Consider the following 25,799-nt stretch of genomic DNA (forward strand, 5'->3'; position numbering starts at 1 on the left):
TCGATACCAAAATTTTAATTCGGTTTGATACCATAAAAAAGTATTGTGATACTCGATACCATTCGATACCACAAGAAAAAAAATTAATGATAATGAACGTCTAATACAGATACAGGAGGCGGGTGCAGCGGCAGAATCACATAGCCTACACCCGACCTCTATGACATAGCGCTGCGATCCGCGGCAGTTTACCCCTCAGGTGCGGCACCCAGCTCCCTTTCACAGAGGTCGGGTGCAGGCTATGTGATTCTGCCGCCGCACCCGCCTCCTGTATCTGTATTAGACGTTAATTTTCATTGGTGGCGCAGCGAGCCTGCCCCTCTCTCCTCATTGGCAGAGGCGGCACAGGGGGAGAGAGAAAGTGACTCCTTCTCCCCTGTGCTGCTGAGAGAACATGGTGCACGCTGACAGCAGCGAACTCCATGTTCTCCAATACTGGGTGAGCTCCATGTTCTCCAATACTGGGTGAGCTCCATGTTCTCCAATACTGGGTGAGCTCCATGTTCTCCAATACTGGGCTGCGAAGTAGCGCAGCCTAGTATCGATAAAAGGCAAATCCTGGTACCGAACCGATACCGGAACAAAAGTATCGATTGGGTATCGATATTTCGATACCCGCAACAACCCAACTACTGGATGGGCATTATATGTACTTAGGGCACCGATAGGGGCATTATATGGTAAAGAGAGAACTACAGGGGGGCATTATATATGAAGGGGGCACATTATATGTAAAGAGGCCACTACTGGGGGCATTATATGTGAAGAGAGCGCTACAGGGGGCATTACTAGTGGTCTTTATATGTACAAAGAGCACTACTAGAGACATTATATGTATATCGGGGGCATTATATGTAAAGAGGCCACTACTGGGAGCATTATATGTGCATAGGGCACTACTGGGGGCCTGATATGAACGAAGAGCACTGCTCGAGGCATTATATGTAAAGAGGCCACTACTGGGGCATTATATGTGAAAAGGGCACATAGGGCACTACGGGGCGGGGGGGCATTATATCTACTGGGGCCTAAATGGAAATTACTACTGAATAGGACTGGGGCCTAAATGGATTGATTACTGAGAAGGGGCATAAAAGGAGGCATTAATACTAAATAGGTGCGTCCTGTGTTAGGCAGAAAGTTGTGGTCAGGAGACCTCATGAGAGTGATCCGAGAAGGACAGAGGAAAATAAGAGGGAGAATGACTCCAGTCGGACCTGTAAGTCAGTGAGTGGGGGACTAAACTGGATTAGTAATGACTGGGACCTACATGGGTATGGTCATGGTGGAGCGGTATTATTTGACCTTTATATAGTGTTATTATTGGTAATGCTGGCCACTCAGGGTGTAATATGCAGTTTAGTCTGTTTTGTTATACGCAATTCCCCCTCCCCACTTTCGACATGGTGTCAATAAGACAGGGATACTGCTACAAAAAATACCCCACCCCCCGATGCATGAGCAAGGCTCACAGTGAGACGCAGTTAATGTGCAGCACCTACTGAAGTCAGAGGATGCTGGAGGCTTCAGCAATGAGAACCGAGCAGATAATTTACCTCTTGAGAAAACCTACAAGTCCAGCGCTAAATACGGCTGTAGGGCATCGTGCACCACACGGAGTGCAGCTCTGCAGGTTGTATCCTGGAACCCATCGATCGGCGCATATATATCTAGAAAGTGCGACTGCGGCCAGAATAATCTCTCCAGACAAGTGCTTCAATTACACCACTGAGGACCAGAGAACTGCATCGTATACAGAAGTGTCCCTGAAAAACCCCAGCGCCCAATTACTGCACGCCATACTACACTGCACTAGTACATGGGCTGGTATGATATATTATATCACTTATAGCAGGCATGCTACACCTGCGGCCCTCCAGCTGTTGCAAAACTACAACTCCCATCATTCCCGGACAGCCTACAGCTATCAGACTACAGCAGGGCATGGTGGGAGTTGTAGTTTTACAACAGCTGAAAGGCCGCAGGTTGAGCATCTCTGATTTATAGCATATCATAGTATATTATACTGCACTAGTACATAGTCTGGTATGCTACCTTACATATTCTATACATCACAGTATGCTATATTATACTGCACTAGTACACTGCCTGTTCAAAAAAAATAAGTCGCCACCTGGATTTAACTAAGCAAATATTTATGAGCCTCCTATTGGATAACTACTGCAGGGGCGATTATCTTTCAGCTGGCAATAAGTTTTTTAACCCCAACTGGTGCAAAGAGTTGCTTCTCATTTATTAAACAACCATGTCGAAAGACACATCTCGTGGTCGTGGAAAATATGTTAGTCTGTTTGAGAAGGGTCAAATCATTGGCATGCATCAAGCAGAGAAAATATCTAAGGAGATTGCAGAAACTACTAAAATTGGGTTAAGAACTGTCCAACGCATTATTAAAAACTGGAAGGATAGCGGGGACCCATCGTATTCGAGGAAGAAATGTGGCAGGAAAAAAAATCCTGGATGATGGTGATCGGCGATCACTTAAACGTTTGGTGAAATCAAATCGAAGAAAAACACCAGCAGAACTCAGGGCTATGTTTAATAGTGAAAGTAAGAGCATTTCCACACGCACAATGCGAATGGAACTCAAGGGATTGGGACTGAACAGCTGTGTAGCAGTAAGAAAACCACTAATCAGTGAGGCAAACCAGAAAAAAGGCTTCAATTTGTTAGGGAGCCTAAAGATTGGACTCTGGAGCAGTGGAAGAAGGTCCTGTGGTCTGATGAGTCCAGATTTACCCTGTTCCAGAGTGATGGGCGCATCAGGGTAAGAAGAGAGTCAGATGAAGTGATGCCCCATCATGCCTAGTGCCTCCTGTACAAGCCTGTGGGGGCAGTGCTATGATCTGGGGTTGCTGCAGTTGGTCAGGTCTAAGCTCAGCAACAGTATGTGCTCCAAGAATGAGGTCAGCGAGTACCTGAACATACTGAATGACCGGGTTATTCCATCCGTGGATTTGTTCTGACCTGATGGCACGGGCATATTCCAAGATGACAATGCCAGGATTCATCGGGCTCAAACTGTGAAAGAGTGGTTCAGGGAGCAGGAGACATCATTGTCACACATGGATTGGCCACCATCGAGTCCAGACCTTAACCCCATTGAGAATCTTTGGGATGTACTGGAGAAGGCTTTGCGCAGCAGTCAGACTCTACCATCATCAATGCAAGATCTTGGTGAAAAATTAATGCAACGCTGGATGGAAATAAATCTTGCGACATTGCAGAAGCTTATCGAAACAATGCCACAGCGAATGTGTTCCGTAATTTAAGCTAAAGGCGGTCCAACAAAATATTAGAGAGTGTGACCTTTTTTTTTGGGTGGTGACTTTTATTTTGGACAGGCAGTGTATATATTATACCATATATCACACTATAGTGATACATTATATAGTACACAGTCTGATGATAGAGACTGACAATCATTCAGAGATCAATGGAGCCATGTAGGCGCCACTCACCTCATTCTGATCAGTTAGCCTCTCCCTGTTTAAAAAATAGGTTCTTCAGCAGCTCAAGTGTGTATGTAGATCTGGGGCAAGACTTCAGAAAGTCGGCCTCAACTGTAGCTGATCATAATACACACCTCAGCTGCTGCAGAACCTCCTAATACACACCTCAGCTGCTGCAGAACCTCCTAATACACACCTCAGCTGCTGCAGAACCTCCTAATACACACCTCAGCTACTGGAGAACCTCCTAATACACACCTCAGCTGCTGCAAAACCTCATAATACACACGTCCGCTGCTGCAAAAACCTCATAATACACACCTGAGCTGCTGCAGAACACCATAATACACACCTGAGCTGCTGCAGAACACCATAATACACACCTCAGCTGCTGTCGATCCTCCTAATACACACCTGAGCTGCTGCAGAACACCATAATACACTTCTCAGCTGCTGAAGAACATCATAATACAAACGTCAGCTGCTGCATAACCTCATAATACAAAGCTCAGTTGCTGCAGAACCTCATAACACCTCAGCTGCTGCAGAACCTCCTAATACACACCTCGGCTGCTGCAGAACCTTCTAATACACACCAGCTACTGCAGAACCTCCTAACACACACCTGAGCTGCTGCAGAACCTTATAATACACACCTCAAACCTTCAACCTATCAACAGCAGGCAAGAAATCACCCCTCAATCTTAAAAAGAGTTTCTGCAGCAGCTCAGGTGTAATCTGCCCCTATTATGGGTTATAAAATTTTTGGGGTGACCTGTATTATGTACTCCGCCTATGACTTCCTTGTACCTCTAAGAGGACGAGTCAAGGACTTCTATCTCCTGGTCATTTTAGGGGGATTTGAATCTTCAATAAATCTGATTATTATTATCTCTGGCGCCCTGAAGGCAGAGGAGTAGAAGGGAATCCCTAATCCTTTCCACTAGACAGTGGCGGGCTGCGTGTGACATATTCCTTTATAGCTGGCATTATGGCGGTGGCTGTGAAGAGTAAGCGCACGCAGCAGATAAAATGACTGCTGAAAACTGCAGATAAGATAAGAAGTGGCAGAGTTCATATAAAAGCGGCTCCATGCTGGGACCGGCTGCCCGCCCTGTGGTCACCACGTCGGGGGAGCTGGGAGAAAACAGCGTTCCCTCTGGCATAAGCGGCGCCGGCTTTTTGTAAACTTTTCTATAAAGAATAAAATACAGAAAGCGGCTTTTATTCTCTGTTGTTCCAGATACGTGAACCTTCTCCGATGTTCTCGGGGAGGGATCTGCTGTGTATTCTTCAGGATTCTTCTTCTACCTGGTTCCCTCTAGCATTAGGCTGGATTCACACACGGCATTTTGGAGCATTTTATGTGGTGTTTTCAATTTTAAAGGGGTTCTCCGTGACTGGAAACTTCCTTTGATACTGGCAGGCAGAGATTTAAATAAATAAATAAATAAAACTGACCCGTCACCAGTGCTGCGGTTCCAGCGTTGAAACGTCTGTTGACAGGTGAGTTTCTTTTGCTTTTTTTTTTAACCCCTGCACCCTGCCTGGTAATAACAAAAGGGGTTCCTAGTTCCTTCCTTTAAAAGCATTTTTCTTTATTTATTTATTTTTGCCTTTTTTGGCTTTATTTTTTATTTTTTTTGCAAAAAGCAGCATGTTCTGGTATGATATCCCATAGCTTTCTGATTGGTGGGGGTCTGACTGCCCATAACAGCACCATTCCATCTGCTTATTTTTAACCCTTTCAGTACAGTGGTCTGAAATCCACAGCAAAATAAAACATGTGGATTTTGCAGCAATTTATTTTTTCCAGTACGTGGACGTAACTCTTCGGGTGCCACTAAAGTTTAGTAGACAACGCACCAATTATATTAGTGTCACATCTGGACAAACCCTTCTGCCTTTAACATGTGATTATCAGATTGCTTCTCCCATACAGTGCGATGATTTAACATTACAGTCTATGGGAAAGGCACTTCGTTGTGGAGGGTCTCGGAAGCTTCAGAAGGCCACAGGCTGCCACAGCAACCGAACAACTCCCACGGTGTCAGCACGGGAAAGCCGATCGGGCACCGGGAGTGCAGCGCTCTTCGAACTTCTCTGCTCAGATGCCATGGTCACAACTGACCATAGCATCTGAAGGACTAAAAGTCTGCGATTGGTGTTATCTCTGATCACAGACATTGCCTCTGGGTGTCTGTTATGTAAAACAGCAGGGACCTGATGGCTATGGCATCCACTCAGCTTCTGAAAGGGGGGCGCCATCTTGCCATCTTTAAACCATGGACTTCGGCAGTACATGTATTGTGCTCGTTTTTAGGGATAAAAGATTCTAATCACCATCGCAGCCAATTTTATTCTACAATTCTGCTACATCAGCAATGAAAGATGAAGCATCTTTGCAAATGGCCTTGATTAAAAATATCCTATAACTTTTTTTATTACAGCTCCTATGCAGACCTATACATCACCATGGTAACAGACTACAAACAAACCCTGTGTAGTCTGGTCCTGCAGTCATATGTGCCTGTAGGTTACAGATGGATGGCAATGTGGCTTCAGGATCAGAATTGTTTACAATCTGCCACCATGGCGAGACATAAATGTATCTAGGAGCTGTAGACACTAAACGGTAGGAATCTTTTAATATACTCTATAAAGTTGCTTCAATGGGAGAAAAAAGCCCCTGCCAGGAGAATTTTCACACTTTTGAAACATCCAAATAAAATCTGAACTATAAAATACAAAAGTACATTGTACCCTAAAAATTAGCCGCCTGGCAGATTGCAAAAATTCCACCCAGCACTTTACTCAAAGTGAAACATTTTGTAAAAGATGTATTAAAAAAATTATTCTTATGTTTTTGGCAAAAAGTCTGACCCAAGTAGAGCCTGAGAAGCAGAAGTCTTCTAAAAAAATAACACTTCGGTCAATCACATGATGCACTGGGCTCAATTTTTTGCGGTATACTGCTAAAGGTATAATTCACCACATTGTTAGGCCTCATGCACACAACCGTACTGTGTTTAGCAGCCCACGAATTGCGGATCCGCAAAACACGGATACCCGCTGCGTGCATTCCGCATTTTGTGGAACAGAACGTCCCGCCCTATGATAGAAATGCCTATTCTTGTCAACAAAATATACAAGAATAGGACATGTTGTGTTTTTTTTTTCTTTTTTTTCCTGAGTAACAAAGCAACGGATGCGGACAGCACATGGAGGGCTGTCCGCATCTTTGCGGCCCCATTGAAGTGAATGGGTCTGCATTCGAGCCACAAAAACAAATCAAAACAACGGTCGTGTGCATAAGGCCTTAGATTGTCACTGAGCTCCAGGGGACACAGGCCTGGGCTCTAAAAAACAAACAAACTGCGCCATTGTAAATGTGCAATACTGGCGAAGGCAGGTCGGGTTCAGGCTGTCAGACTCTCTGAAGAGAAGAGAGAACCGTCCTCCACAGCTTCCCTCTGCTTTGTACAGAATACAGAGTGCTTAATAAGCGCAGCGCAGTGAATAGCTCCATGACCACACGATGCCCCCTGCATGGCAGATCTGCCGGGTCTTTGCAAACGCAGATCAACGCTGTGTGTGACTAATGGATGACCCAGGTATAGGGGGAAAGAAAAAAACTGAAGAATGTCCACCGGGGTATTTTATAAAAATAAACTATATATATATATATATATATATATATATATATATATATATATATATAGTAAAAAACTGTAGGGAGATTTACTAATAGATCACAATTCTGGCCCAATTTGCATGAAAAAACTGGTGTTCGTGCCCCACCATATTTGTTACCATATTTTAACGCCTCATTAGATGGCATGGGGAAATCAGTGAAAAATGCAAAAACCCTTGCAAAAACTTTGCACAAAAAAATTTCAATGCAAAGTAAGCCAACCAACAGGCGGTGTGAAATTATACAAAAATGTCTAGCAAGATGCACCAAATTTATGATCCAGCATCAGCCACTGTGATGAGTTTGTTATCTTTAGACTGCCTATTCCTATTTTACACATTTTTTTTTTTTTTATAGGCTAACTTTTGTGTTTTTTAAGTCCTATTATTTTCTTTTCTGTTTAATTACAGGTAAATTGTACAAAAAGTATAAAAATAATGAAAATTAATTGTTTGCTAATTTTTAAAACAGTTCTTTGGGCTGTTTTAGATGAAAAAAAATAATAATCGCAGAGTTTTCTTACTTACTTCTTGAGGATGAAAGATCGTTTCCACAGTACTTATCCTTCTGTTAGAAAAAAAAGCCCATAGAACTCTTTTAAAAATGAGTGAACTATACATTTAAGTTTTTTTGTACTTTTTGTACAATGTACCTGTAATAAAAAAAAAAAATATATATATATATATATAACTAAAAACACAAAAGTTATCCCACAAAAAGATAAGGCTACCAAAGTGCCATATGTGCAAAATCTCAAATGTCAATTGGTTGTTAAGGGTTATAAGGAAATACTCTACAGTTTTGTCTGTATACACTCTAATCCAACAGCTAAAGGGTCCCACTATAAAGGGACTTAAACACGTTGGCCGTAAAACGGAGAACCTACTTGGCGAGCTGTTTTTCGGCGTCTGCGCAGAGCTCCAGAAGACCCATTAAAACGGCAGATACGTCCATGTACGGTTCCCACACGGTAAAGCCTCGTCCAATCAGATCAATAGCTGTCCTGCGGATGGTGCTGTGCGGAGGGAGCTTGGGGCTGGGGGGCTGCAGCAGCAGGAATGTCAAAGCCTTGCCTGTGATAAAAAAAAGAGAGAAGATATACAACCTTTACTCCATGAAAGGACTTTTAACAAAACTGAACAGCGGCTTAAATGGGCGCACGTAAAAAAAAAAAAAAAAGTAGAAGAGGAGGAAGAAATCGGCTACCTCAGCAGAAAACATCGGGGCCCTCCACGGGATCAGCTAAAAAGCATAAAACTTAATGGAGAGGAAAATTGTTTGACAGACAAATCAGTGCACTTGATGTGATAGGGACACTGCCAGTGAGAAGGTGAAGAGGAGAGAGAAGCGTGGGCCGCACGTAGCCAGAGACCGCGCCGCTGATCAATAAGCAAAGTACAATTGCTAATCACCAACAGCTATTAAGGTCTGGTACAAAGCAGTGTGCACGTATTTACTGGGCGCACATGACTCGTGGAGATCCAGTTGTTGTAGAACAGGGGTCGGCAACCTTCCTCACTCCGGCTGTTGTGAAACTACAATTTCCAGAATGCTCCGCTCATTTCTAAGGGAGTTCTGAGAAATGCAGAGCAAGTACGCATGCTGGGAGTTGTAGTTTCACAACAGCTGGAGTGCCGGAGGTTGTCTACCCCTGTACATGGGACGAGCAACATCAGGAGATGTTCCAGAGCTCAAAAGGTACAGACTTCTAGGAGGTACCAATTAAAGAGGACCTTTCATCAGTTTTGCAAAAGTCTAATTAGGGTGTTACCTTTATAGGGCGTCCCCCCCATTGATGCCATGGCTGTTTTTTTTTTTGTTTTTTTTTAAAAAGATCCCCCCGTTCGCCCGCTGTGGCACCCCTTGATTGTGGCGCCTTGCATTATAATGAGGAGTATCGGAAGAATGAGGAGGAGACCGAGTCTTTCTCAGTGGGCGTCTCCTTCTCCCTGGCTGTGACGTTCTGCGAGGTGATTGGACAGCGCTACAGCCAGGGAGGAGGAAACGCCCATTGAGAAACCCTGGCGTCTCCTCCTCCCTGTTCCGATGCTAGTAATTAGCATACTGAGCGGGGAAAATACCAGAGGGCACAGCGGGCGAACGGAGCGGCGCCCAGGAATAATAGTAAGCACTATAGGATCCCCGCTTTATGCCCTACATAACGTGCTACTTACCTTATAAAGTCTGAACCCATGAAAGGTCCTCTTTAAATTAGATAACTGTCCACACAGTTTTTTTAATTCATTTTTAAAGGGGTTTTCTATTTCCAGGATCTTTATATGCATGGCCTATGTCCAGCATGGCTGCAGTAACCAGCTGCGTCCACTACACAATGGATGGAGCCAGTGTCGGACTGAGGCCCACCAGTATAACTGATTCTGGGGGCCCCCCTTAGGGCTCCTGCACACAAACTTATTTTTTTTCCGTCTCCGTACCATTTTTTTTTATGTGGCCTGTATGTGAAACCATTCACTTCAATGGGGCCGCAAAAAAACGGAAATGACCCCATATGCATTCTGTGTCTGTATTTCCACATGGCCACAAAATTATATAACCTGTCCTATTATTGTCGGCATTACAGACAAGGATAGGACTGTTCTATTAGAGGCCGGCTGCTCTGTTCCGCATAATGTGGAATGCACACACCCGGTATCCATGTTTTCCGGATCCGCAATTTGCACATCCAACAATCATGTTCATGAGCTCTTACAGTGATAACAGAAATAATAAAGATGAAGTATGATGGCCGACACTCACAGCAAAATGCACAAACATACATGTGGCAGAATTTAGGCTACTTTCACACTTGCAGTAGCCGGGTCCGGCAGGATGTTCCGGAGGGGGAACAGCCTGCCGCATCCGTGCTAATGCTAGCCCACCATGACGCCGTAAGTCCGCTGTAGTTTTTGTCCGGCCGCCTCTTGGCATGTTTGCCGTGCTGCGGCCGGACCTCCAGCCCGTACCTGGGAAGGTTCGTATAGCCCCTTGGGCACCTTACAAGGCTCATTAACATAACTCTAAAATCATTTTTTAAACAAAATAAAAGCACACAGTCCTATAGGACCGGTAGATTGCGGACATGCTAGCGGCGATCTAGCCGTGCATGTCCGCCATCTTTATAACCGAAAACAAGGTGACAGAATCCCTTTAAGTCAGTCAGAAACAAGACACATGCCGTTCCTATCACACATAGGAAACACACAATGCACGCACCAAGACATTTTTGCCTAACCCTATTAAGTGTAGCACATGTAAAGGGGCGGCCTCACTTCAGCAAATGGCATTTATTATGTAGAGAAAGTTAATACAAGGCACTTACTAATGTATTCTGATTCTCCATATTGGCTCTTTGCCATCAGATTATACACTGCTCGTATCCATGGTTTTGCCCACTCTGTAATCCAGCAGCGGTGGTCGTGCTTGCGCACTATAGGTAAAGGTGTTGGCCTATGCGCACTTCCAGCCTTTCCCTATAGTGTGTAAGCACGGCCACCGCTGCTGGATTGCAGGGTGGTTGTAACCACGGATACGTGCTGTGTATAATGTGATGGAAAGGAGGCAATATGGATAATAACAATACATTAGTAAGTGCCTTGTAGTAACTTTCTCTACATGATAAATACCAGTTACTGAAGTGAGACAACCCCTTTAACCACTTTAAGCATAAATGTCTGGCATGAAATTAATCAAATCTTAACCTCCTCAGATTGCACATAATCTACTGTATATTTAAAAGGGTTGTCCTACCATAACGACCTATCGCCTATCTACAGGTTAGGTGATAAATATCAGATTGCGGGGGTCTGACTGCTGGAGCACCCACTGATCATGAAAAAAGGGGTCCTGAGACATTCATTACCGCCAATCTATGTACACAAGGGTCTTAAAGGGGTTGTCTCACTTCAGTAAGTGGCATTTATCATGTAGAGAAAGTTAATACGAGCAACTTACTAATGTATAGTTATTATCCATATTGCTTCCATTGCTGGCTGGATTCATTTTTCCATCACATTATGCACTGCTCGTTTCCATGGTTACGACCACTCTGCAATCCATCAGTGGTGGTCGTGCTTGCACACTATAGGATAAAGCACCAGCCTATGTGAGCTCCCATGGTCCTGGCCACCAGAGAGCCTGACGCTTTTGCCTACAGTGTGCAAGCACGACCACCACTGCTGGATTGCGGGGTAGTTGTAACCATGGAAACGAGCAGTGTATCATGTGATGGAAAAATGAATCCAGCCAGCAAAGGAAGCAATATGGACAATCACAATACATCAGTAAGTGTCTTGTATTAACTTTCTCTACATGATAAATCCGACTTACTGAAGTGAGAACACCCCTTTAAGACCACGTTCCCTTGATCATGGGGGTCCCAGCAGTCAGACCTCCATCAGACACTTATCAACTGTCGATTCATAGCTGTTTCACCTTTTCACATTCGCTATCGTTAAAGATTTTCTTTGGGGACAACTAAGTCATCTGTGGGGGTCTGAACGCTGGAGCCCCCACTGATCCCCCTTCTTGATTATGCCCTGCCTCTCCATCCATTCTCTATGGGGTCGTCGGAAATGGTGGAGCACAGCGCTGGCTAATTCCAGTGGTCCCAAAGAGAAAGAATGGAGCAGCTGGGCGTATGTGTGGCCTGTCACACCATAAAAAGGGGGAACACGACCCGTTCCTGGGATCAGTGGGGGGGGTCGCAGAATCGGACCTCACTATTCACATAGTTATGCCCTATGGTGTAATTGGAGCACCAGCTGTTATAAAGATATATAAAAAAAATTAACTGGCATACAATTTCAGACCTAGAACAACATTCACTTGCAAAAATGGTCACCCTGATTTGTCAAGTTGCCAGAAACTTCTATGCAGTGATTCTTTGATGCTCAGCTTTCCCAAATACAGTTACAACTGTAGTAAGACCCCATTCACACGGTGCTACATGTGCCAAACAAATGCAGAATTGTGCAATAAAGACACCATATGTCAGGGATGGCCAACCTGCGGCTCTCCAGCTGTTGCAAAACTACAACTCCCAGCATCCCTAGTCTTACTACAGCTATCAGCCTACAGCAGGGCATGGTGGGAGTTGTACTTTTACAACAGCTGGAGAGCCACAGGTTGGCCAGCCCTGCCATATGTGAACATGTCCTCATCCTCTCCATGGCGTGAACTAAACTGTAGGTGTAACATGAAGCTTCAGATCTGTACCAGGGCCCTGGCCCATTGTGTGCCATGATACTGGTGTCTTCCATGCGTGGCAGAGGGACCTTTGCGTCTCATCGGGTGCCAGGTGTGACTACCACCTCTGCACCCTCTAAAGCTACATCCCTGGACTAAACCACTGCGTATAGATTGTAGAGTTCTATATGACGAGACACAACCCCCACAATCGCGTATACACTGGAGCCCCCCGCAAAAAACAAAAAACACAGCACAGCTCAACAGCAACTGACTGATTTCCACTGAGGCAATGCACGGCACCGTATGGATGGAACGAGCAGAGAAGTAATCGTAAAATGTATAGGAACCACTCGTAGGACATTATTTATTGTCAGCCTTGCACAGGACGAGTTCATGGCTCTCTATGACACCTTTAATGGACACAATAAATCCAAAATGGAAGCATTTCTCTTCTCTGCAGTCATGTCCGCTACCATCCACGTCAGCCCTGACTCGTACATGTCCAAAGAGACAATAATGGGCTTTCATGGTTCAGAGGAAGAAAGGTCAGTGAAGAAACTCGAAGAACAACTGAAAGATTCTCCAGTTTAGAGATACTTTGGCAATTAAACATAATAAAAAAAAAATGCTATTCAATAAATAGAGCCACGTGATGTTTTTCTTTAACTTATTTCTTGTCCGTCTCATTGATGTGGTCGCACATGATCAGTTTAAATCTTCAACTGCCACCAGGCATACCTTCTATAAGCGATGAATGGGGAGATCTCTGGCTCTAAGTAAGGTACAGGAGCAGGAGAGTGTCCTGTATATATGATTTTCATTTTTTACATCAGTCACAGCATAACCCCTTTAATACAGGACCCTCGTCACTTGACCAGTGCAGCCACAAAGCGCGTCTCTCAACTGGGAGGGCCTGTCCTGTCCTGTATTACCCTGGCAACCCATTGATTTTAACGTACACAGTGTAATTCTCAGTTTCCCCTGTGGTGGCGCTGCAGGGAAACCGGACACTTACAGCCAGGCTTCCTCATGATCACAGCTGATCGCTGGAGGTTCCAGCAGGAGCACTTTTTGTGATCAGCTTATTGGCAAGGGACCCTTCTAAAAAGTTTGGATTATCTAAAGCAGAGAACCCCCCCGCCGGCTAAACTTTTGCAAAGGATTTCAACCAAACATGTAAAACTGTCCATATATTAGTAAATCAAGAGTCCGAGCAGCAGCCATTGCCTGCAAACTAAAGGGGATGTCTCATCTGAGACACTGGTGGCATAGCACTGGAGTATGCCACCAGTGTCAAAGAGGTTTGGGTTCCAAATCTGGGACCTGCACCTATCTCGAATTCCCATAGAAATGAATGGAAGACCCACCGCGCAAGCGTGGCCGCTGCTCCGTTCACTTCTTTGGGACTGCCGGAGAGAGCCGAGCCAGTGCAGTCCCATAGAAATTAATGGAGGGTCACAGAGAACTCCTTTAATAATGAATAGGGTAGAACACTGAAACCATAGGACGGTAAACAGGACACTATAAGGCGGCATCAGCGAGTCCTCGGCTATGACGAGCCGGTGAGGAAGGAGTTACGGCTGCGCAAGCTTCCTGAGGATATAAATACATAGATTTTAGTGAAGAGCAGCTGAGGTTCCCCATTAGGTTAGCTTTATCTATAATATGCGCCTTTTGCCTTTGTACTCGCTTATTATCTTTTCTGCAGTTGGAGAAGAGGACACTTGGGTCACTCGCTGAAGCCATTTTATATTCAGGACCTCTGCAGAGGTCAAAGGAGATGCTTAGAGAAATCTCAGGACGGGCTCACTTGGCATTTAAAAGAAGCCTTGAAGGTTATTCCTCAGGAAACTACGCAAAGGCACAATCTACAAGTTCTGGTTCTCAACACGAGATAGAAATCTGCTGGGATTTTCAATGTAGGCTTAAATTTTCCTTGGTTCTACGCAACCATTCAGCAAGATATCTATAGGCAACATACATTTCATGCTCAAGGCGGGGATTATGAACAAGGTCATAGTCGGCCAACGAGCTGAATTAAGATTTCAGTGTTCTACCCCGGGGAGATTGGAGAATACAGAACGTTGCGATCTAACATATCTAACATATAGAAGGGATTATACTGTCAGCGGGAGGATCATGTCTATGGTGATGACCATCCACCAAGCCTAAGAAGAATGCCGTGAATTCAACGGCATTACATATGTAATGGTCCGAACACTATGGCTACAGGACGACTTTGCTTAATTTACGGTCATACGTCACACATGCGGCTTTGGTTCTTCCAACAATGGTGGAGTCACACTTGTCTACCTTTGAAATGAGTGGGATCCGACTATTGTACCAAAGTGGCGGTCAATGAAATTTAGGTGCAATCAAAATTTGCAGAAGTTGTGTACATTGTGCGCCTCGATGGAGAGAGCATTCCAGCAAAGATGGCAAGTAACCCTGGCAGGGGCGGATTGAGAACTTAAAGTGGCCCTGGAAAAAAAAAAAGTGGTGCCAAAGCGACAGAAGATGATGCTCAGATACCATTCTACAGAACCAAATATACCCACAGAACCAAAAATACCTCTCCAGAAGCTATCCCTCTGTGGTGGCCATCAATAGTTGCCACGTTCTGTCCTCCTCCTCCAATTGTCTCTAATATGGATATTGGAGGTGAGATCTGGGCCACAACACCAGGCCAACCCTACCTTCAGCATGCTGCCTTGACCTCCACTAACAATGACCTCTATTGTTCCCCTAGCAGTATGTACACAGCCAGCTGCAGTGAGAAGAGCTAGGGTGGCCCTATGGGCATCAGCCCACAGTGAAAATTCCCTGTAGGGTCTTTGGCCAATCGGCCACGAACCCTGGCATAATAGATACAGAGATGGATAGAAACGCGTTGGATACATAAACCAGTTAAAGCTTTAGTTGTGCATCCTTCAAAAGGTTTACCAAGACTGTACATTCATGACCAGTTCTAAAGACCCCCACCCATGTCCATTCTGCCGAACAAAGGGGCAGCAATGATCTCTTCGCTGCAGCACTGCACACAGTAACATCCATATGTGTTCGGCCATATCTGGTGCTAAAGATTAGCCCGTTTACAAGAACGTGTTAAGGACTGCAGACTGGTGAGAGTTCCTGGGGCATGACAACCACCGATTATACAAGATAGACCATCAATGCAAAGACTTGAACACGGTCTCTGCAGCAGCCATGAAATCAGCTCTCTTTCCAGACTATGAATAAGGAAGCTCTCTCCCCCCTCTTGCAGCAAAGACTTATTGTACAATTCCAAACACTACATTCAGCCAATCAGCTTCATGCACACAAATATTTGTTACTTTACCTCCTTAAAGGAGTTGTGCCACCAATATCTCATGTGAGACATCGCTAGAATATGCCACCAATGTCAGATAGGTGCAGGTCCCAGAGGTGAGACCCACACCTATCTCTAGAACTGAGCTCCCAAAGTGAAGGACAACCCAAAGTGAGTGCCCAATGGGTGCATGATGTTGTGGTAAAATCTGCTGGTTGACACAGTTGGGTGTGGCCTGGCCGCATCCAGACAGCCATGCTGGACTCTTATAGCACCTGTGCATTGAAATGCATGGTTGCAGCTCCCATAGTTATTGCCTATGGACCTTATACATCATAAATGGAGTTTCCACAGCTAGAACTCTTCTGTCCCCTGGAAAAGGACTGCAGCCCTATAGTAAGACGTAAATCTCAGCGTCCCATTCAGAATTTTAACCTAGTACAGCGCCGCTATTCATCCAATGCAAGAACTGCATTAGCCCCATTCAGAAGAAGCTGTGGTTTTCTGCGGAGTACCTAGCTGGGGCCATAGCATTGAGAGACGAACATAAAAATAAAAAATAGGTAAGGCTTACTAATGTAAAGTGGCAAAAATCAGGCTCTATGTCCAGTAAACTATATACCTGATGTAAGGTCTCATCCACACAACAGAATCTGCATTAAATCTGTTACGTGTTGTGAACAGAGCCATAATAGTGCAGAGGCACAGAGGGACAGCGCTCCTGCGCAGTCATACCATCTCAGTATCCTCCAAAATCAATGCAAGTCAACAGACAGACAATGAAGAAAGCTCTGGATCTCAGCACCTGAAGAGTGCAGAGAATTTTTCACTTTGGCTTTGCAATTCTGTAGAGCTGACACGGGAAGCCGTGTCACACATGTGTGCCGATGACCAATAACCGGGGGGAGAGCAGCGGAAGTGCAGGCAGCAGGGTAACAAGCAGAACACAGTCTAATGAATTGCTGAATGACTGCTGGGTGCATAGGGGATTACTTATTACATTGCCTTCACTCGTGCAGAGATGCATCATGTTCATATGACTGCAGCAATCAGCACAATGAATTAGTAATAAGTGGCTGCAGATCAAACCTGCTGATAAATAGAGCAACAAATTAAAACCCTTCACCGACTGCAGATGGCGGAGGACCGGAGTAAGATCTGCAGAGGACGATGCCTCCTGGTATTCAGAGGCACTGCGTCTAACCTCTCTGCCACCTAATAGCTCACATTTAAAGGGGTATTCCCACCTAAGGCTAGTTTCACACTAGCGGTCAAATCTTCCAGGCAGAGGAACAGTTCACTGTAACCGGCACAGCCAGATACTGCCTTTCCCCAACAGAGCCCATTGACTATAATGAGACCCAGCAGGGATACGGCCTGTTTCCGGCAGCAGCGCAGAGATTCGGACAAACAAAAACCACGGTGAGCCCCGGTTTTTGTTGAACCCAAACCCAGCACTACTGCCGGAAACAGGCCGGATCCCATTATAGTCAATGGAGCTTGGCAGTGCTCCGGCCCTTTCTGTCCGTGATGGATAGGATGAACTCTGGCAGACTGTTCTATCTCATATCTGTCTAGAAAATCCAAAGTAATATGAACAGTACTGAGGTCAAATCGTAGTGGTGTGCCAGCGGCAGGAGAAGCGATCCACCGTCCAAGAAATAAAGTACAAAACTCCACGGCACTCGCAAGGAAAGTAAATTAAGTAGTGTTCTTTAATCACCAAATGTGACGTTTCAGTCCTCTTAGGGCTCTTCACACTTGCGTTGTCCGGATCTGTCGTGTACTCCACTTGCCGGAATTACACGCCGGATCCGGAAAAACGCAAGTGAACTGAAAGCATTTGAAGACGGATCCGTCTTCAAAATGCGTTCAGTGTTACTATGGCAGCCAGGACGCTATTAAAGTCCTGGTTGCCATAGTAGGAGCGGGGAGCGGGGGAGCAGTATACTTACCGTCCGTGCGGCTCCCGGGGCGCTCCAGAATGACGTCAGAGCGCCCCATGCGCATGGATGACGTGCCATGCGATCACGTCATCCATGTGCGTGGGTCGCCCTGACGTCACTCTGGAGCGCCCCGGGAGCCGCACGGATGGTAAGTATGCTGCTCCCCCGCTCCCCTCTACACTTTACCATGGCTGCCAGGACTTTAGCTTCCCGGCAGCCATGGTAACCACTCTAAAAAAGCTAAACGTCGGATCCGGCAATGCGCCAAAACGACGTTTAGCTTAAGGCCGGATCCGGATTAATGCCTTTTAATGGGCATTAATTCCGGATCCGGCCTTGCGGCAAGTGTTCAGGATTTTTGGCCGGAGCAAAAAGCGCAGCATGCTGCGGTATTTTCTCCGGCCAAAAAACGTTCTGGTCCTGAACTGAAGACATCCTGATGCATCCTGAACGGATTTCTCTCCATTCAGAATGCATTAGGATAAAACTGATCAGGATTCTTCCGGCATAGAGCCCCGACGACGGAACTCTATGCCGGAAGAAAAAGAACGCAGGTGTGAAAGAGCCCTTACTGGGACTTTTCTCAAGCAGTGACCATCCATCTATCCATCTTATATCTACCTAATATCTCATATCTATCTATGTATCTTATATCTACCTAATATCTCATATCTATCTATGTATCTCATATCCATCTAATATTTATCTATGTATCTCATACATCTCTCATTCACCCCACAAGAGTGTAAAATCATTTCACATCTTTTATGTCGGCCAAGTAGCTTCTATCCAACTTTCCCAGAACCAGACAGAACCAAGAAATGGATGAATACAATTTAAACAGAAGAGAACATCTCAAAAGGCCCGGAAATCATCTCTCCTAAAATGTGTCTGCTTCAGTAAACACTTGTATTTTCAAGAAATAATAATTCTGAAGGAATTTAGAATTGCCCTTCTGTTATTCCTCCAGATGTTTCCATTCCATGTCCATACACAGTCTGACGTGATCCAACCTATTCTGATGGTGCAGGAACACATCCTATTAGGAATACGTCCAGTTAATATATTTAAACATTTTTCCAGGGGGAAGAACAGAGGGAAGCGATGCAGAAGCGTAGGGAAAAACGATTTTAGACTAAAACAGACAAAATATCTTCTATCCCACCACATTTTTGGAAAGAGCTGCAAATATATAAAACACATGTACCCAACCCAATCCATATCAGCGAGCGACGGGAAGAAGATATCAGTAAGTGATTGTTCATTATTGGGATGGAGATAAGAGCCGATCGGGCGAGTCGTGAAATGTCAGGTGCATTAGTACATCAGATTACCGGTCGCAGCCAGAGTTGGTAGGCCCTCGGGGGGTCAACGACTTGAAATGTCTTGGCATTTGCAGAGGGTAGCCGCTCCTGGGGCGGCTGCAGGATATTCTGCCCACTTCTCAGTCAGGACATCTTTGTTTAAACTTTGACTTGGCTTAAATGAAGGAATTAATATTGACAAAAACATCAAGGGACCTAATGAGTTGTTAGTTAAGGCAATAAACATGTCACATTAGAGTCCGCGCAGTAACGAGGTAATTAGCCCGGGCGGAAAAAAGCCCTGCCGATTGGAGCGGCGCACTCCTTGCTTTTAACCTCTCAGTCCATTATCTGGTGCAGGACAAGTGGGGGCCTCGGTTTAATGTATCTTTTCCAATACGCGTCAGCTCGGCTACACCGGCCAACGACTGCATTAACCTGCGGGTTCGGACGAGGGGGGATTTTTATCCTTTACACTTAGAATTTGCAAACATTAAAATGCTGACGGAGGACGCGGGGAAAAGGATGAGTGCGGGGGCACCGGGTCGGGCAGCCCTAATATAAGATGATTAAGGGTCGTAATAATCTCAGCGGATGGCCGGCACGCTTATGTTATTTACTTACACAATTCCTACCTAACTTATAATGCAGCGCCCCCCGGGGGAGGAATAGTCCACGGGAAATGGAGCCAAGGCTGCTTCTGAAAGACAGTAGGGGGAGACTTAACAAAACGGGTGTAAAGGAAAAATGGCTTCGTTGTTAATACAGACAATCAAATTCCACCTTTAATTTTCCCAAAAAGCTCTAAAAAAATTAAAGGTGGTATCTGATTGGTTGCTATGGGCAACTAACTCAGTTTTCCTTTACACCCGTTTTTGATAAATCTCCCCCATATGGGTGTAAACGGCTTGAAGGTGAAAACACATGGAGACAACAGAGGAAGACTGCGGCCTGAACTAGATAAACCCTACACGATTAAGTATTGCGCTAGAACAGGGATCAGCAACCTCTGGCATGCCACCCGTTGTGAAACTACAAATGCCAGCATGCTCCATTCACTACTGTGGAACAGCTGAGACACTGTGCGCGAAGGGAGTTGTAGTCTAGAACTGGTATCAGCAACCTCCGGCACTCCAGGTGTTGTCTAGAACAGTAGTCAGCACCCTCCGGCGCGCCAGGTGTTGTCTAGAACAAGTGTCAGCACCCTCCGGCGCGCCAGGTGTTGTCTAGAACAAGTCTCAGCACCCTCCGGCGCTCTATGTGTAGTCTAGAACAGGAGTCAGCACCCTCCAGCTCTCCAGGTCTTGTCTAGAAAAGGAGCCAGCACCCTACAACTTTCCAGGTGTTGTCTACAACAGAGGCCAGTCCCCTCCGGCTCTCCAGGTTTTTCTAGAACAGGGATTAGCAACCTCCATCTGTCAGTCAATCTCTGTCAGGTTGGATGGAAACCATCGGTGGACAGCCATTTTCAGGTCTCTCCAGAGATGTTCGATCAGGTTCAAGTCAGGGTTCTGGCCGGGCCACTCAAGGTCATTCACAGAGTTGTCCCTAAGCCACTCCTGTACTGTTTTGGCTGTGTGCCTAGGGCCACCGTCTTGTTAGAAGGTGATCCTTCAGCCCATTCAGAGAATCCGAACGCTCAGGTTCAGGTTTTCATTAACCTTCAGCAAATGGCATTTATCATGTAGAGAAAGTTAATACAAGGCCCTTCCTAATGTATGGTGATTGTCCATGTTTTTCATTTGCTTAGTTCATTTTTCCATTGCATTATACACTACTCATGTCCAGGGGTTATGACCACCATACAGCAGCGATGGCCGTACCTGCACACTATAGGAAAAGGTGCTGGCCTCTCTAGTGGCAGGGACCATGGGGGTGCGCATAGGCCCAACATTTTTTTTCTTACAGTGTGCAAGCATGGTCACTGCTGCTGGATGACAAGGAGGTCATAACCCCTGGATAGGAGCTGTGTATAATGTGATGGAAAAATTAATCAAGCCCCCAAAGGAGACAATATGGACAATCACAATACATTGGTAAGTGCCTTGCATTAACTTTCTCTACATACATGATGAATGCCCTTTGCTGAAGTGAGACGACCCCTTTAAGAATATCTCTGTACTTTTCTTCTTTCACATTTCCCCCAACCCTGACCATTTTCATGGTCCCAGGAATGGTATTGGGCAGGTGATGAGAAACCTGGTTTCCTCCACACATGACGCTTAGAATTAAGGCCAAAAAGTTCAATCCTGGTTTCATGAGACCTGAGAATCTTGTTTCTCACAGTCAGAGTCCCTTAGGTGTTTTTTTTGCAAACTTTCATTTGTCTTAGGGCTCATGCAGACGACCGTATGACCTCCGAGACATACGGTCCGTGAGCGGGCCATATGTCCCGGAGCGGCATACATCTTGCATACGGAAGCACACAGCATCATAGGTTACTATGATGCTGTGTGCATTGGGCCACCTGCGGGACTATTATGAGTGCGGGACAATAGCCCTGCGGGCGGCCCGATGCACACATCATTATAGTAACCTATGATGATGTGCGCTCCCGTACGCAAGATATATGCCGCTCTGGGACATATGGCCCGCTCATGGACCGTATGTCTCGGAGGGCAAGGGTGTGCAAGTGCCCTTACTGAAGAGAGGCTTCTTTCTGGCCACTCTGCCATTAAGTCCAGATTGGTGGAGTGCTGCAGTGATGCTTGACCTTCTGGAAGTTTCTCCCATCTGCACACAAGATCTCTGTAGCTCAGCTAGATGGACCACTGAGTTTTTGGTCACCTCTCTTGTCAAGGTCCTTCTCCCACGATTACTTAATCTGGAGGGGTGGCCAGCTGTAGGAAGAGTCCTGTTTGTTTAAAACTTCATCCACTTAAGAATTATGGAGGCAACTGTGCTCTCTTGAGCTTTCAGTGCAGCTGAAATGTTTTTGTCCCCTTCGCCAGATCTGTGCCTCCACACAATCCTGTCTTTGAGCTCTACAGACAGGGCTGTGTCTTTCCAAATCATGTCCAATCCACTGAATTTACCACAGGTGACTCCAATAAAGGCGTAGAAACATCTCAAAGATGATCAAGAGAAATGGGAGGCCCCAGAACTAAATTTGAAGTGTCAGAGCAAAGGGTCTGAATACTTATCTCCATGCGAGATTTTAGTTTTTCCTTTTTAATGAATTTGCAACCATTTCTAGACTTTTGTTTGTATGGGAACATGGAGGTGAATGCTGCAGCTGCGAGTTTTCTCCAGTGTAATTCTACTAACGACACCATATTTCTTTCTTTCAATGTCAGAACGTGGAAAATCAAATGTGAAAGCCAGATCAATTCCACTCCGAGGCCATAAATGAGCTTTAGATCACATTTGCTTCATTTTATAGCAGAAAGCTATATCCTTGTATTTGCCCTCATATAAAAAGTAATGGAGGGTGATAGAAGGTGGTGATTGGGAGGGGGATGCGGGGAGGGTGAAAATCACTAATTTTAGTGAATCACAAGTTAGCGTAATGGTCAAAGACCATTAAAGCCATTTTCTGACACTTTAATACTGATGACCTATCCTCTATATCTGATCGGTGGGGGTCTGACACCCCGGACCCTACTGTTTGAGAAGTTACCGCCACTCTCCTCTCACTGCTTTTCCTAAGCCAGTGCTTTTCCTAAGTCATATTCATCGATCACATGGCCTAGGCGCTGCTCCACCCCACTAAGGTGAATGGTGCTGAGCTGCGATACCAAGCACAACCACTATACACTGGACGGTGCTGTGCTTGGTGAGCAGAGAGAAGGCCGTGGCGCTACTGCGAGCACTGGTGCCTTCTCAAACATCTGATCGGTGGGGGTTCTGGGTGTCGGACCCCCACTGATCAGATACTGATGACCTATCCAAAGGATGGGTCATCAGTATTAAGGTCTTGGAAATCCCTTTTCTTGGTTTTATAGAATTGAATGACAATTTGCTCAACAATGGAGAACAAGACACGGATTGCACACCCACATGCCATGCATTGATCTACTGCTAATCTCAGCATAACTCGTAAACATCTTTATTGAGGCACTTTGTATACGTTTTGATCAAAATGTAGATGCACACTCACCACGTCAAGGTGACTTCTATTGGATGGGTCCCTAATTCTAATTTTGAGCAGCGCCACATGGTGACCACCACTGCATGATAATTTGCCCCATCGACAGGCCATATTGTAAGTCGTTGTGATGGAAAATGTCCTATCATTGTCTGTCTACAGCAGTGTTTCCCAACCAGTGTGCCTCCAGCTGTTGCAAAACTATAGCTCCCAGCATGCCCGCACTGTCCAGGAATGTTTGGAGTTGTAGTTTTGCAACAGCTGGAGGCACACTGGTTGGGAAACACTGGTCTACAGCTCCAGTGCAGACCTACACTATATCAGCTTTGGCCATCACTTCTACATTTACCCTATTCCAAAACCATGGGTCAAAAATAATGTTGGATGCCTTTGGGGTTGTAAGGCTGAAGGTTTTTCAGCAAGATTTTGTCTCAGAGAATTTCTCAGCCAAAAGAGCATGAATGAGGTCAGACCCTGATATCGGTGGAGAAGGCCAGGAGAAGGTCTTGTTTACCACTGGTGTTCCAATACATCCTAAAGGTGTCGGATGGGGATGAGTTGAGGACTCTGTGCAGCCATGCCAGTTCCTCCACACCAAACTCACCTTTAGGGGTCATGCCCATAAACGTAAGGTGGTAGAGAGGTGACTCCACTATCCAGAGAACATGATCCCTCTGCTCCACAGTCCAGCAAAGATGTGCTTTACACCGTTCCGGCCGCCATTTGGCATTGTGCATGTTGCTGCTCAACCATGGAAACCCATTTTATGAAGCTCCAGATACACCGTTCTTGTGCTCAGGTCATTTCTAGGGCCAGTTTGAATCTCTGTAGTAAGGGATGCAACAGGATGGGGGATTTTTACACACCTCAGCATTCGGAGGCGGCACATTGTGAGTTTCCGTGTTCGCCCACTTCATGGCCAAGCTCCAGTTACGTGCAGACATTTCCATTTCACAATACCACTAGGTGACCAGAAACGTCATGAGCTGGCTAGTAGCAGAAGTGATTTCTTATGACAGCGCCATGTTTAGTCACTGAGCCCTTCAGTACGACGCATACTACTACTACCAATGTCTATGGAGGATTCATGGCTTTGTGCTTCATGTTATGCACCGGTCTGCAATGGATGTGGCTGAGAAACCTGAGCTCAGTAATCAGGAGGAGGGTGCATATACTTTTGGCCACAGAGCGTATCATACAGATGGAAGGGAGTAATACAGTCAAGCAGAATTATAAAATGCAGCTCTGGATGTGACTGAAGAGAAGGATGTTAGGTATCTTCTGGTGGATACATATGCATGCAGAGTTTGAGCATTGCAGAACGGTTTGTTCATCAGTTACAGTTCACATACACAAATAACCTACATAAAACACTGAGTCCCTCAGTGATATAATGTATTTATTATACTCCAGGGCTGCATTCACAGTTCTGCTGGTTGATATTAAAAACATATTGTCTTTAAACATGACCCACCCATCTCCATAAGGCGCTGCTCTTTCCTTCACTAGATTTCTGTGCAGAGCCTGGAGTAAAGTTGAAGTCAAGCATGTAAACCACTAGAGAAAGACCCGAGGCAGCAAGGGATGCTGGGACATTTAAAGGGGTTGTCCCATCTCAACGTTTATGGCACATCACTAGAGCACGCCACAAAAGTCAGATCGTGGCTGGTCCCAGAGGTTGGACCGACACCTATCTACAGAAGTGGGCTCCTGAAAAGGGTTGGGTGAATCGAGCTTCGGATCATAGATCCAAAGTCGATTTGTTCAAAAACATTGTTTGTAAGGCTGTTTCCGTACAGCGTTAAAATGTATGTGCTCCTTGTAGGAAAACTTTGTCTCGGCCGTAGATGCGCGAGACTTCAGTAAATGACTTCGGCATTTCTATTTTGAAATGTTATTAAATACGCAGATAGGAATACCGAAGCCTCGCAAAACTTCAGCCAAGACAAAGTTTTCCTACACAGAACACATACAGTTAATGTTGTATGGAAACAGCATTAACCACAAAGTTTTTCAATAAATCAACCTCGGATCTATGATTCGAAGTTAAATTCGCTCAATCCTACTCCTGAATGTAAAGAAGAGCAGCTGCGCATGCACAGTGTACTCTCTATTCACTGCAATGAGACCCTTGAAAATAGCCGGGCGAGTGAGCGAATCCACCTGTCCAACTACCACTATGGGACTGACGGAAATAGCCAAGCCGGCACTCGCCTAGAAACTCACACAGCAGCAACCACATGTGCGACTGCGCTCTCTTCACTTCAGGGGCCCTGTTCTACAAGGGGATCCAAGAGGAGGGACCCACATTTATATGATATTTATGGCATATCCTATCAATATGAGACAACCCCTTTAACCACTTCCTGACCAGGCCTGATTTTGAAAATCTAATGTGTCACTTTATGCGGTAAAAGTGACACATTGTACTCCATGTTAATGGTAAATTTGAGTCAATATGTTTTACCTTTATTGCTAAAACAAAATTCAAAAGTTAACGAAAACTTGAAAAAATTCACTGTTTTCTAAATTTGAATCTCTCTGCTTTTAAGACAAATAGTGATGCCTCATAAAATATTTATTAATTAACATTCCCTATATGTCTACTTTATGTTGCCATCATTTTAGTAATGTAATTAGATTTTTTTTTTAGGACGCTAGAAGGTTTAGAATTTTAGAAGCAATTTTTTTAAATTTTAAAATGTCAATTTTAAAGTCAACTTTTTTAAGGACCAGTTTAGTTCCGAAGTCACTTTGTGGGGCTTACATAATAGAACCAACCCATAAAAGACTCCATT

The 25,799-nt window shown here is 45.1% G+C and overlaps 1 protein-coding gene across 1 annotated transcript in view; it reads right to left on the reverse strand.

Moving 5' to 3' along the window:
- The window catches only part of WDR7 (WD repeat domain 7), a 248,640-nt gene that overhangs the window by 119,298 nt on the left and 103,543 nt on the right, over window positions 1–25,799 (reverse strand). The window contains exon 8 of the mRNA XM_044283454.1: window positions 8,054–8,240. Coding sequence (XP_044139389.1) covers window positions 8,054–8,240 — 187 coding nt within the window. The remainder of the gene's footprint in view (window positions 1–8,053; window positions 8,241–25,799) is intronic.

This window comes from Bufo gargarizans, chromosome 1 (assembly GCF_014858855.1).
Source record: "Bufo gargarizans isolate SCDJY-AF-19 chromosome 1, ASM1485885v1, whole genome shotgun sequence".
NCBI classification, from domain to species: Eukaryota; Metazoa; Chordata; class Amphibia; order Anura; family Bufonidae; genus Bufo; species Bufo gargarizans.